The sequence below is a fragment of the Crocuta crocuta genome, unplaced genomic scaffold (genome assembly GCF_008692635.1).
Source record: "Crocuta crocuta isolate KB4526 unplaced genomic scaffold, BGI_CrCroc_1.0 scaffold188, whole genome shotgun sequence".
Lineage (NCBI taxonomy): Eukaryota > Metazoa > Chordata > Mammalia > Carnivora > Hyaenidae > Crocuta > Crocuta crocuta.
This window is the reverse complement of record NW_027532599.1, coordinates 2,017-16,788: the sequence shown is the minus strand read 5'-3', so window position 1 is coordinate 16,788 and position 14,772 is coordinate 2,017. Positions and strand designations below refer to the sequence as shown.

At 47.8% G+C, this 14,772-nt stretch overlaps 1 protein-coding gene across 1 annotated transcript in view; it reads right to left on the bottom strand.

Moving 5' to 3' along the window:
* Window positions 1-14,265, bottom strand: part of LOC144244759 (ATP-binding cassette sub-family C member 4-like) — a 156,432-nt gene extending 142,167 nt beyond the window's left edge. Inside the window, exons 1-5 of the mRNA XM_077780094.1 lie at window positions 13,901-14,265; window positions 13,742-13,805; window positions 8,028-8,122; window positions 7,687-7,773; window positions 2,058-2,154 (exon numbers count right to left, since the gene is read on the bottom strand). Of these exons, the coding sequence (XP_077636220.1) occupies window positions 2,058-2,154; window positions 7,687-7,773; window positions 8,028-8,122; window positions 13,742-13,805; window positions 13,901-14,265 (708 nt within the window). The remainder of the gene's footprint in view (window positions 1-2,057; window positions 2,155-7,686; window positions 7,774-8,027; window positions 8,123-13,741; window positions 13,806-13,900) is intronic.
* Window positions 14,266-14,772: the final 507 nt, after the last annotated feature.

Sequence of the window (14,772 nt, the reverse complement as noted above, 5' to 3'; positions counted from 1 at the left end):
CACACACACACACACACACACACACACATGCTCTCTCTCTCTCTCAAAATAAGTAAATAATCCTTAACAACAACAACAAAAAAGAAATGTGTGACCATGTGCTAAGAATGGAGATCACCGATGTAACTATCACAGGCATTGAAAGTGGCAAAAAGATCAAACTAACACCAGAATTCTTCACAGAGCAATAACTAACAATCCTAAAATTTATAGGGGACCACAAAAGACCACAAATAGGCAAAGTAATGTTGAAAAACAAAACCAAAGCTGGAGGCATCACAATTCTAGACTTTAACCTGTATTACAAAGCTGTAATCATCAAGACAGTGTGATATTAGAAAACAAGACACAAAGATCAATAGAAAAGAATAGAGAACCCAGAAATGAGCCCACAAATACATCATCAACTAATCTTCGACAAAGCAGAAAAAAATACCCAATGAAAAAAAGGACAGTCTCTTCAGCAAATGGTGCTCGAAAAACTGGACAATGACATGCAGAAAAATCAACCTGGACCACTTTCTTACATCATATACAAAAGTAAATTCAAAGTGGATGAAAGACCTAAATGTGAGACAGAAAACCATCAAAATCCCACAGGAGAAAACAACCAACAACCTCTTTGACCTCGGCCATGGCAACTTCTTACTTGGCACATCTCCAGAGGCAAGGGAAATAAATGCAAAAATGAACTACTGGGACCTCATCTAGATAAAAAGCTTCTGCACAGTGACAGAAATAATCAACAAAACTAAAGGGCAACTGACAGAATGGGGGAAGATATTTACAAATGACATGTTGGAAAATGACATGTTAGGGTCCAAAATCTATAAAGAACTTACCAAACTTAACACACACACAAAAAACAAATAACCCAGTGAAGAAATGGGCAAACATCAAGAGAAATCTTCAAAAAAATGCTTTCTGATGTTTATTCATTTTTGAGAGACAGAGAGAAACAGAGTGCAAGCAGGGGAGGGGCAGAGAGAGAGGGAGACACAGATCCGAAGCAGGCTCCAGACTCTGAGCTGTCAGCACAGAGCCTGATGCAGGGCTTGAACTCATGAACCATGAGATCACGACCTGGGCCGAAGTCGGACGCTTAACTGACTGAGCCACCCAGGTGCCCCAAAAGGGATCTTTTCAAACTAGGTATCAGGCCACCTCACTCCTCTGCTCTGATCTGTCCAATGGTTTCCAACTCACTTCCGGGCCAGCTGCCCATTGCTCTGAGCCCAACTCCCTCACACTCTCCCGCTTACTCTGTCTCAGACACACAGCCTTCCAGACATTCTCCCAACATGCCAGGTCAATTCCTTCCTTGGGACCCTGCTGCTCGACCCCCTGCCTCAACCCCTTCTCCCCCAGGTAAGTGCATGGCCAGCATCTTCATGTCACTCCGGTCCCCTGAGGCACCAGCTCCCTGGGGAGGCAGTCATGACATCGCTGCCGCCCCCCAACTCCTTCGTTGCATCTATCCCCATAAGAATGGAAGCCCCATGATGGCAAGGACTTGTCTTACTTATCGCCGCCCAGACTCTCACATGGACTGGGCACACACAGAACCCCTGCCGGGAGGCTACCACCTGGCTACACCCAGGAGTGTGTGTCTCCACCAGGAGCGCTGAGCTTTCCAACCACGCTTCCGTCACTAATGGAAGATGCTCTTTGGCTAAAGTGCAGAAGACAAATAGACACCAACATGTCTCAGCCTAATTTCCAAATAACACACTTTGATTTACATTGTGGAAGAGGAAAACAAGAGTTCTAAACAAAACAGCATCACTATCCTAAGCAATTTTACTAAAACGGTTAGAACTCTGAGGTAGCAATTTTATATACGTTAGGGTGATATGGCCTAGGACGGAACAGTTCCACTCCTACAGGTCTTTGGATTCATCCTTAAAGGCAGGAATGCCAGCTCTGGGCAGGACGGGGTGCAAAATGGAGGAAGGAGAGGGAGTTTGGCACAAACGCGAGAAGAGACCTGCCGGGAGGTCTCACCTGCAACGCACCTGAGTGCTAGCAAGTTCCACAGACGTCGAGAAATTACTTACATCTTTCAATATCAGAATCTGACTTGCAGCTTTTAGGTACTGCAACTGATGAGTCACTAAGATGGTGATCTTCTCGTGCAGAGTTTGACAGATACACCTATAAACGTAAAAGTCACAGTATGCAAACACCACGTTAATGGGGGGGCTCCAAAGTGAAAAACACACATTTTGAAAACACAAAGAGACAAAGACAACACCGTAGTCAACGATCTGTAGTTTAAATACCAATAGAAACACAAACACAAATCAAATACAGATGTCAGTCAAAAGGAACCCAACCAGATCCTCACATTGATCGACCAACTTGAGCCTAGTTCTGCTAAGAAATTCCAAAAAGCAGTCCAGTGAAGGAGACGACCAGAACTAACGCTTTTCCCTCCACTGAAACTCAGCTTAACAGTTATTTATATATTTCATGACGAAAAAACAATTGAGCAATAGTCAGATTCCAAAACCTGACCGAATAAAAATACTACTTCTTTCATCTCTGTGTAGGACTGGGAGAAGGAGGGATCGAAGTCATACAAAAATGTACATTTCCCTTAGTTCGCTAGGTAATTGATTCAGGATGTAATATTAACCAAAAAAAAATCTTAAATTCTCAATAACCTTCACCAAAGTGCATTTTCTAGACACTTCTTCCCAAATACTACAAGAAGACAAAGGCTAGCATGGCCTCGATTGGTGTTTACAATATCCCCACAGCCCCATCCAGGGTGCAAACCATCTTTCAGTGTGACTGAAAACCTTCCGAATATGAGTACAAAAGAAGAGAATCCAATTGGCCCAAATCATAGTGGAAATCCTTCAACAACTCAAAGGACACGCCAAGAGCTGCCCTTAGCACTCATGCGGTTCTTTTACAGTAACCCTTCAAACTACTCCTCGTTTTAAATTCAGAGCCTTAGGAACTCTACGCTGGCCTGCATCCCACCATGGTCCGCACCCTGTCCAGGGCAGCGAGTAGCCTGGGATGGAGCCGTCTGACCAGAGGCAGGGCCCAGGCACATCCTCTGGGGGCTGGGTTCCTTGCACAGCAAATCTCAGGAACGTGGGCCCCGACTCAACCTGCTGAGGTGGGTGAGATCAAGAGTTCTGAAGGCACCCAGACTGCAGCTCAAACCCCTCTCGCTAGCCTGACGATGTCATATGCGCTAAGAGACCTCTCTCTGACCTCAGTTCCTTCATCTCAAAATAAGGCCAATAAAAACCCCTAGGCGTGTTCTGAGCAGAACACTAATCCAGTCGATGTCTGGTCTGTTCTCCACCTTCCCTAACCCGTAAGTGGCCCTTTGCTTTGGACTTAGGACAGAAAAGTCCATCAGGGGACACTCCTGAGATGGGACCTGAGAGCAGAAGCAAGACCCCAGGATGCAGGTGTATAGATGATTATTCCAGTCTTTAACGTCCAGAAAGATTAATGTTTCCCTTTTGAAAGGTCTTGGTGTGGGTTTCATTCTTAGGCTTCCTGACCAAGTAAACCCCACTTCAGGCTTAGCACCAAAGCATTTAATGAACCTGTTTCTCCTTAATTCAAAACTCTCTGCTGGCAATCCCTGCAGACGGAGGTTAACCAAATCGGATGGGCTGCTGCATCCAAGCCGGGCCAGTGCAAAACTTGTAAAATGTTCTCTTCTAACATTCCACCACACGTGAGGGAATGTAAATAATTACAATGATATTATCAGGTGATGGCTTTAAATTTTTCTAAATTATGCTTTTTAGTCAAAATCTCTAGGAAAATACCCTATTTGCCAAGATTTTACCAGTAAAAATTTCCAAATCAAGCCATTAAAAAAAAAAGAAGAAGAAATGAACAGTTCAGTAACAAGTCAGTTAGCCTTTATCCTGTGTGAGGCCTGGGTTAAGAGGGGACATGTACTGTGGCGGAGGGGGTACAAATAAGACAGCCACTCCCCTCATTCATCCCACTGACGGGCCTCTGTTGAGGTACCAGGCACTCCAAGTGCCCAGGACACATCCACAGGTCAAGAAAACAGATAAAATTGTGAAGAGGGAGGCACGTTAAATAAATACAGAAAATGCACTCTTGGGTCATGATGTGCGTTATGAAGAAAAAGCAAGTGAAGGCTACAATCATGGATGGAGAGGACACACGGACCATGAGAATATCTGGGGGAACATTCCCCCAGAAGGTACAGCAGGTCCAGCGGCTCTGGGAGAAAAACATGCCACACAAAGGTGCCTTCGGGCGTTCACAGTTGAGTCGGGGATAGGGAGGACTCCTCAGTGCTCAGGTGCAGCCCACTGAGGGCTGTGGGAAGACAGCAGGGCACAGGCCGCCCCCTAGAGGAACAGCGGGGAAAGGCGGCGGCAGCGTCTGTCCTGGTGCACTGGCCCCCGGCTCGCAGACAGGTGGAACAGAATCTGCACAGACGGGCGGACAGGAGGAAGGGACACAGCTGGTTCAGGGCACCGCACGAAGGCCAGCACGGCCGGCATAGGGAGTCCGTGTGAGGAAGTTCTGGAACGGCGACTGGGTCAGAACGCAAAGAATCTTGCTGGCCACTGGAGGATGCAGCCTTGCGCCCTGAGCGTGAAGGGGGTCCGTGGGGGCCTGAGGCGGCAAAGGTGAAGCGACTAGGCGGTAGCGTGGGAGATCCAGTTAGAACAGGCTCGAAGAACTGATGACGCCGGAAGTGAGGCTCTGGGACATGGGGCCCGCTAAAACAGGCCAGGACCCACCACTCAAACAGGTGACATGCACTTCCGTTCCCCGAGGGCCTCCACCTTCCCGCGTGTGGCAGAATCCACGTACATGTTTACAGCACACAGTTGTAAGACTCGCAAACCTTAATAAGCTGGGATATATATACTCACGACTGAAGTAAACCGCTAATGGCAAGTAGAAGTGTAACTCATTCACTTTTAATACAAAACACTTCACATCTCTGAGCGTCGACACAACCGCCATCTTTCATAGTATATTGTTTAGTCCAATTTTCTAGCTCGTTGAGAACATTCTCCAGCTGCTGCTGAGTGATTTCCTAAATTGCATTCGTGCTCCCTGCCCTAAGTTTCCCCGAAGAACGTGGTTCTGATTAGCAAACAACAATTTTAACAAGCTTGCTTCTATCAAGTGTATATCCAAAGCCATTAAGCCCAAAAGGTGCGAGAGGACTTTATAAACACCTCCTGGGTTCAGAGAAGAACTTGGGAGAGCTTCTGTGATAAACACACTGATACTTGGCAGTTAGAAGGCCACCTTCTCTCCTCCCAAGTGACACAGACTCAACGGCCGGCGGAAACTGTTCTTATAGCCATAGAGAGCTTGTGCATAACCCCCCCCCCCCAGGTCGGGGGAGACACATTTGTGAGCTGGGGGTGGGGGGCCCTGGGGACAGAAAGGCACGGCTACTCGTGATGCCGCCGAGGAAGGGCTGGAATCTGTGTCACCCAACTTAGTAACAAGCCACAGGGCACTTTCCTAAGGGAAAATTCATCCAGTCACGATCAGGGAGGGATGGGAAAATAGGTCTCGGAACAAAGAGCTGGAGGCCACGGCAGGTGTCAGCTGCTCGGCTCTCTGCGTTCAGAGATTTCACTGCTGCTGTGCGTTTTTTTCTTGAATTACAGTAAAATAGATAGAAGATCTCCCGTTTTTTTTTTTAATTTTTTTTAATGTTTTATTTATTTCTAGGAGAGAGAGAGAGACAGCGTGAGCAGGGGAGGGTCAGAGAGAGAGGGAGTCACAGACTGAAGCAGGCTCCAGGCTCTGAGCTGGCAGTCAGCACAGAGCCCGACGCGGGGCTCGAACCCACGAACCGCGAGATCATGACCTAAGCGAAAGTCGGACGCTTAACCGACTGAGCCACCCAGGCGCCCCAGAATATCTCCCGTTTTAACCATTTTTCAGCACCGAGCTCAGCGGCGTGAGGTACAGCCACACTGTTGTGCAAGCATCACCACCCCCACCTCCAGAACGTGTCAGCATCCCAAAACTAAACGCTCGGTACCTACACGCTCCGGGGGAGAAACGTGAGGAACCCACACTAAGGGGACACTGGGTCCCTGCTCCTCGGATCCAGAACCCAGAGCTGCCTCGCACCGCCATCTCTGCGAGAATCTCTTTACTTGGCTACTTGGGACTTGTTGTACATGAACTGTGTCCTCTCCGAAATTTACATGTTGATGCCCTAATCCCTCCCCCCAATACTTGAGAATTTTGGTGACAGGCCCATCAAGGGGTAATGAAGTTAAAACGAGGCCTCGATGATGGGTCCTTATCCAATCTCACTGGTGTCCTTAGAAGAGATCGGGACATAAGAAAGACACCGTAGGTGCATGTGCGCAGAGGGGAGGCCACGGGAGGACACAGCGAGAAGGCGGCCATCGGCCAGCCACGGAGCGAGGTCTCAGGAGAAACCAAGGGGCGGCCGGCCCAGTCTGGACCTTCAGCCTCCAGGATTGTGAGAAAATGCACCTCTGTCGTTTAAGCCCTCCTCTGTAAGTGGAGAGGTTTTGTGCAACATCATTTGCAAGAACATCTACCTGAGTGCACACATGAGGGCTTCGGGAAAGGCGCTTGGAAGCGCTCGCTGACTTTAACAAGGTGAACAACAGTGAGGTGAACTGTGGGGAACATGTGGCTGCCATTTTGGCAAGAGCGAATTCACGATGCTTCCGCGTCCGCCAGTCAGGACACACTCTACACGAAGCCACAGTCACAAACGTTAGGTTCCAGCATGAACAGCAGTGTTTTCGTGACTAAGCAAGAGCCAATGAAAACCAATTCCCAAAACACAAAGTGAGAGCCAGGAGATAAGCTAGATTCTAGATAATGTAGTTTCAAATTCAAGCTACCCCTACTTTTGGGGGCCTTACCTATTAATTTAAGATTCCGTGCAGCGACCCTCAATTTTTGAAAGCATACTGTGATATGGAATCAGCCATTCTTAAATTATTCTAGACTTTCCCAAGTATTTCCTGACCTACAGGATAATTAGCACAGACCAGCAAACTGCACTTCTAATGTGCCGTCAACAAAAGTGACGAAGGAAAAGAACCTGGCGGCCAAGTGCCACAACACCAAGTCCCGGTCTTCGATTTAGAAAACTGTCGGGGCGCCTGGGTGGCTTAGTCGGTTAAGCGTCCGACTTTCGCTTAGGTCATGATCTCGCGGTTCGTGGGTTCGAGCCCCGCGTCGGGCTCTGTGCTGACTGCCAGCTCGGAGCCTGGAGCCAATTTCAGAGTCTGTATCTCCCTCTCTCTCTGACCCTCCCCTGCTCACGCTGTCTCTCTCTCTATCTCCTAGATATAAATAAAAAATATTTAAAAAAAAAAACCAAAAAACCGTCCACCACCCTTCTTATTCCACCAACGATGTCTTGTTTATCAGCTGCAAGTAGCAAGGGAAACCGTGCCATCTACTTCCTAACCCCCTAAAGCTGTTCTCCACTCGCTGCCCCGCCCCCGGCACAGTAGGCACCATCGAATCTTCCCGTTTTTCCCTAAAAGTGTCTCTAAAATGGATCTTCTATGGAGGGAAGGGAGGAGAAAGACGGCCCCCAGAGCAGAAGCTGCAGAGTCTCACGGCTTCTCCGGGCTCTCTCCCCCAAACCCTGCAGGGTTCTCACAAAGCAGAAATGACCAGCACAGGCAAACTCACAGCTCAAACAGGTGCCTGCCCACTTCCGCATCCACGGCGCTCAGAGGATCGTCCAGGAGGTAGATGTCCGCATCCTGATACACTGCTCTAGAAAACACAGAGCCACGTCAGGTGGGAGAACGCTCCACACCCCCCACCCCGCCCCCATCTCCTCTCCGAGCCCTGATGACACTCAGCAACAACCCGGGTCACGTTGACATCGACAGCTGCCGTAATAACATGAGACTGGTGCTTCCCACGGCATCCCCCCCATCCCACCTCACCCCCGCCATGCAGCCACAGGTGATCTCGGATGAGCCGCCCCAGGGAGCATGCGTGGAAGGGCAACCAACAGCGATTACCTTGCGAGGTTGATCCGGGCCTTCTGGCCCCCGCTCAGGGTGGCTCCCCGATCGCCTATCACGGTCAGATCTCCGTCCTCCAAAAGCTGCAAATCCTGCACGGAGACCGAAAAAAGAAGGGGAAAAAAAAAAAAAGATGTAAAAGTGTTCTCCTGTCAGCCTAGGCTTTCAGCACCGGTTCTTCATACACGTATGGGATCAATTGCAGTGGATAATACTTCAAGGAGCCTAAATTGTAACCTTGAACCTTTCCAAAAATCTCAGGGCTTTTTGTTTTCATTCGGCAGCTTTTCCCCACAGTATTTATGCATTTCACCATTTTAACAGATATCTTATTGAATAGCGACTACATATATGTCTGGCATTGTTCTGGGCACAATGAATTTGGTAGTAGGAAGCCAGTCCCTGGAGTTTCCGCGGAGGGAGACTGACAATATGAAAAACTAGCATGAGTGCAAGTCTTAAGTACTAAGAAGAAAAAAGGAAGGCGGCTCAGGGGAGGGAGGGGCAGGGGAAGTGCATCCTACGTGGGGGTCGGGAAGGGGCTTCCACAGACACACAGGTGCATCTGCATAGACTGAAAAGCATTCCCCGTGCAGGGACGAGTGAGTGCAAAGGCCATGGGGCAGATGGGTATCCGAGGACTAGCAGGGAGGCCAGCAAAGAATGGGGAGAGCGAGGGCAGAGGTAAGAAGGGGGGGCATGTTTCACTCCCTGTGAAATGGGGAGGAGGATGTGACCTGGCCTTAGGTGTTTGAGAACCCCCTCTCGCCTCTCTGAGGAAAAGCTGGTGGGGGCATCGGGTGAAGGCAGGGCACACATCAGAAGGCCACTGCAAGAGGAGGGGTAGGAGAAGCCTGTGGCTGCAACCAGAGTGGGCGCAGTAGAAATGGAGAGCAGTGGTCAGGTTCCGGACAGATGTCAAAGGCTGAGCGTGTAACATCTGCGGGGGGCGGGGGTTGTGGTGGTGGAAGAGAAGCGATGTACAGTCTTCCGCGTGAGGACCGGGAAGAGCCACCTCCCTGTTACTGAGCTGGGGAAGACAGTGGATGCAAGTTGAGATCATGGTTATGGGCAAGCCAAGATGCCTACGGAGAGCATCAGGTTGCAGCCGGACGTGCAAGTCTGGAGGCTGTGGCCAAGGGCTATTGGTGCAAGCTGAAGGCACACACGTGACGTGCAAAATCACGGGACTTACTGTATCAGAGAACAAGTGTGTCTTTTTTTTTTTTTTAATGGTTATTTATTTTTGAGAGAGACAGAGTACAAGCAGGGGAGGAGCAGAGAAAGAGGGAGACACAGAATCTGAAGCAGGCTCCAGGCTCTGAGCTGTCAGCATAGAACCTGACATGGGGCTTGAACTCACAAACCACTGGATCATGATCTGAGCCAAAGTCAGACACTTAAATCGACTGAGCCACCCAGATGCCCCTAAAAGAACAAGTGTGTCTTAACCAGACAGTTTGCTGATCTCAACCTTGGCTTCCCACCCTCAGAGAAAGGTTAACACCTGACCCTTGTCTTCACTTACTTACTTAAGTTTATTTATTTTGAGAGAGACAGAGACAGAGAGAGACAGAGAGAGAAAGAGAAAGAGACCATAAGTGGGGGAGGGACAGAGAGAGAGAGGGAGAAAGAATCCCAACCAAGCTTCCCGCGATCAGTGCGGAGCCCAATACAAGGCTTGAACCCATGAACCATGAGATCACGACCTGAGCTGAAGTTGGACACTTAACTGACTGAACGATCAAGGCCCTTTCATTTTTTAGGCTTATTCGTTTTAAAAATGCTTACAGCACAGAGCTCAGTCTCACAAACCGTGAGATCATGACCTGAGCCAAAACCAAGAGTCGGACACTTAACCGACTGAGCCACCCAGGCGCCCCCCATATCTTCACATCTAAGGCACGGTGACAGAGTGATCGACAAGATCTGAGATCTGCACGAGACACGAGAAGAGTAGTCTGGAAAGGCAAAACAAAAGGGAAGTAACAGTGTGTTCAAGGGACACCGAGCTGATCAGTTGGATTAAACAGATGCTGGTCCCACATGAGCCAGGTGAAACCCAAAGCCAAGAAGAATACGCTTTTATGTGAAGATCTGAGAATCAAGTTATATCTGAATATTATTTAAGAAATAAATGGACAAGTCATAGTCCCTGGGGAACAAAGGGAGTAACAAGAACATCCCCTACAGGACAGGTTAACAGTCAGGCTTAAATTACTTTTGTATTGTATTAGAAACCTTTATTTAGATGGCCTGTAACTGTCACTAGGCAGGTCCCGGCATCGACAAGCAGAGTGGGGGGCGCAGGGAACTTGGTGGTTACCTACCGTACCTCTCCAGCACAGACCAAGGACACACAGCAACACTTTCTATGGATAAACCCTCATCTCTGTCTCTAACTGGCAAATCTGGGGAGGAAGCAGGGGGTACACTGGAATGTCCATGACAAGCAAGTCCATTGATCTCCCTAAGCCTCTTTTTCCTCGTCTACAAAATGCGCTGGAGAGTCAAGAAAGGCTAAGCTCGAGGATGCTGTGACAATCCAAAACACGAACACCCATACGAAGGAAGAAGACACAAAGCAATCATGACTTGCTATTCATGGCTGATACCTATTTTCTGATCAAACCAACAGCAGGACCCCATTCAGTGTGAATCACAACATGCCAAGGACACCACCAAAAAGAGAAGGGAGAGAGGGCATCTCCATCCTAACCTGTTCCCTGACAGCGCACAGACCCCCAGAATTCCCTGCATGCCCAAAGCCCAACTGGGTTGCAGTAAATGAAAGGCAGCAACTGCTCAGTCATGAAAATCCACTGTTTCACAGTATTTCTTCACTGAGCTCAGAAGTCAACACCATGGCTTGCTTTGGCTTCCATTAAAAACAATGGGCCATTCTGAGAGGCTCCCAGCCCTCCACCCCCACACACACTATTTACTCAGCCTCCAAGTCACTTTGACAGTCCTTGCCAAGTGTTCTTAGTTTTTTCTGCCTTGATTTTATATTGTTGTGCTTTCCTTCTCAAAATAGCACCAGGCTGTGGCAGGCAATCTTAGCCATTTTCTAGAGAAGGCACTTAAAATCCACCCTTTCACTTAGCAGAGTGAGGGAATACGGAACAGACGCTCTCTAAGCCCAGTAGTGGGGCTTTGAGTGTGTTATTGACTCTGCAAACTATTTAGGGACAAGCATCAGATGGGGGTTGGGGGGCATCTGGGGAAAACATTTCAAAGAATATGAAGTAAGTAAGGTTTGAGTCAGGCTAATTTTCAAACCACAATTTTCTGGTTCAGTTAAAGGGGAAAAGCGTGAATTGAGCATATTACAAATTCTCCCAGTGGGAAGAAGGTCTTCCAATGTTAGCTACATCACAGTTACGTTTAACCAACTCTTCATCTATAATGGTTTTCGCTAAAAAGCAGACACACAAAACTAGAGGAAAGCCAAGAAATAGCGATTCTGGTTTGATGTCACCAAACCCAAAACCTGTTTCAAGTGCCCTTTGGCGATGGTGGAGACTTCAGTAGGAATACCACTGAGCAGATGTTGATAGTTTAGGAGAGCCCGATGTGAGGCCCGGGGGCAAAGAAGGGCCGGATTCCCAAGGCAGGCAGCCTGAGCCTTTGTTCCTAACTTTTCTCCCCTGACGGGCCTTCCTATAATGGCCTGTCAGCTCCCCAACCATCCCTGAGCTTCCGACTCAGAAGTCATCCCTTTTTCTACTACATTCCCACGACTTCGATTTCTCAAGAAGGGCCCACCTTATTCTGCTTCATAATTTGTACACGCGCGCCCAGCTTACCTCCCCAGCTCCCAGAGGGTAAGATGTATGCACCAAGCCCAGTGCCCGGATGCCCGATAATGATTATCTCTAATCCTCACAAGCTTCAAAGTATTAGCCCCATTTCACAGAGGGGGAAACCGAGGTTACACAACAGTCTGAGGACTGCCCGCTATTAAATGGAACAGATGGCATCAGAACCAAACCCATCTCTAATCATAACCTTTTATTCTTCCTTCTTCATCATGCTGCCCCAAGTGGTTACTGAAAAGTATATTTTAAAAGTATATTTAAGGCACGCCTGAGTGGCTCAGTCGGTTGAGCATCTGATTTCGGCTCAGGTCATGATCTCACAGTTCATGAGTTTGAGCCCCACGTCGGGCTCTGTGCTGACAGTTCCAAGCCTCCTTCAGACTGTCTCCGCCTCTCTCTCTGCCTCTTCCCTCNCAGTCTCTCTCCAAAGGCCAAGGCCTTTCTACCTCACACGCAGTTTCTGTATCTACAGGCACATAATTCCAGGACGCCGCAACCCTCCGCAGCCACCTTACGCCCATCCGNCTCTCTCTGCCTCTTCCCTCATTGTGCTCTCTCTCTCTCTCAAAAATGAACATTTTTTAAGTACATTTAAAATAAAAAGTGTACTTAAAAAATCAAAATTAAGACTTGAAGCCTTCTATTTCTATACACACAGAAGCAGCGATAAACTTAGTCTCCATATTTTGATTAGCCTCATAGATCCCTTTCGTACTCATTTGTTTCCTATGTCATAGGTGAGTAAAAGTTATCCCAAGTGAGAGATGAAAAAACTAAAGATAGAACAATAATTATTCTACAACCGTCAATGTTATCGGAAAAGAAAATGTCCAAGTCGGCAGAAATGTAGTAAACAGGAGAAGAAACTGAAAGCACCCCAGAAGGGCTTGTAAATTCGAGTGAGCTATGTGAGAAAATATTAAACTTGAATTTATCAATACTATACCTTCAAGTACGTATTACCTAAAAATGCTAAAAAGTCTTCCCGGGGTAAAGGATAATAGCCAGACAAATGTCATGCGGTATGCTGCTTCTCTTATGTTAGAATATTTTTATTGGTGGTTTATGTAACGGACTATGTTAGAGCACCTATAACAAATATCAACTCAAGCAACGTAAGTGATATACTCAAATACTTCTTTCTAACATGTCCCATTTTATGAAGGTGATTCTACCCCAAATTGGCTGCTCTTATAATTAAGAGCCAGTATCTCTTCAACACTATTCCAACATTTATAGAATGTGTGTTATGTCCCTGGCAATCAGGTGCTTTAAGACCATTATTGCATTTCATCCTAAAAGACACCTTATAAGGTTGATCATCTCCATTTCACAGACGAAGAAACTGTGCACAGCTGGTAAATAGAGACTGAGACTCACTCCCCAACTGTCTGCCTCCAGGGCCTTGGACTTAACCAGCTGTTTCCTAAACTATATTCTGTAATTTGCTACAATGTCACTCTGAATGTGCCATCAGCCTAAATGGATGTTGCTAAATGTGATTACTTCCTCCTATTTTATTTCAGAAATGTTATCTGCTCTGCAACTTAAGTTAACTTCAATTAGGTCTAGTGTAACACATCTAGCTGTTAATAACATACATGTACCATGAGAAATGTTGCCCTTTTTTGTTTTGTTTTCCCTCCAGGATTTAGGGGAGGCTGTAAGGAGAAATCTTTATTATATTTATATGCATACATGCATGTAGAGAAAAGGGCTCTAATTGTAACAATCGCTACCATTTATCAAAACCCCGCATGTCTGCATTTTACAGCTACTGCCCTTAGTCTTGACAAAAGTCCCCTACGCCCATCATTTAAAAAGGAAACAGACTACCACCCCAAGCTAAGTCTCAAGACAGTCTCTCTCCAAAGGCCAAGGCCTTTCTACCTCACACGCAGTTTCTGTATCTACAGGCACATAATTCCAGGACGCCGCAACCCTCCGCAGCCACCTTACGCCCATCCGGTGACACATGGGTTCCAAGAGGTGATAAGCAAAAGCTCTTATAACTCATCGGGCAGTTCTGCGGTTTCCTAAAGCCCTTACCAATCACTAAACAGGGTCACAGATGGCATTTCAGAACTGCAGGAAACCTCGTGGAAAGCCTCTGACCCACTGCCCTCACTTGCAGCCGACAGGAGAAGCCCAGACAGTGAACAGGACGTGTCCAAAGTGACCAGCACTCCACCCTTCACTACATCTCCATGCGGGGCCTCCTTTTGTGTCCAGGAGGGAATAAGCGCAAGGGGCCCTGACGCCACATCCCCGAGCCATGCAGAACAGGGGACCGTCCAGTGTGCTGACACGGAGCCATGAACACAAGAACCGCGGCGCAGCCAGCCTGCAGGGTCCCTTCCCGCCAGAGTCGTGTGCCCCAGAGGGCAGCCCACACACTGGTCTAGGCGGCCCATGCGGCTGTGGCAAAGGCATCGGTCCCGGGGGGGAAACGCTGAATGGCAGCCACTGTCCCAACGCGAGCTTTTCTCCAGAGATGCTCGAACGTGCGGGAGTAGAAAGGCAGGGCCGAGCCATCACCAGAAGTGCAAGGTCGTGCAAAGAAACAGCCAAACACTGGCCTGGCTCTTCGGAGCTGGCTCTGGGCATCGGGAGTTGAACTTGAAGAAGGTAAAGAGAAAATGCCTGTGGTCTGTTTACTGCCTGCTCCACAGTCCACCTCCCTCAGTTGCCCAATTTTTTTACATTAAAAAAAAATCACCTAATTTATTCATTATTTAATAAGTGACATCTATTTGGGCTAAAAATAAGTTCAATTTCCCTCTTTTCTGTGGCAACGGAATACAATTTCTCAGGCAAGTTAAGGCAAAAACTTTTTCTTTCCTATCTTTTGTGAAAATCCTGTTCCTGATTTGGGCACAGACGTATCTGTCTGAATGTACTTGGCCATAGAGAATTTCAAA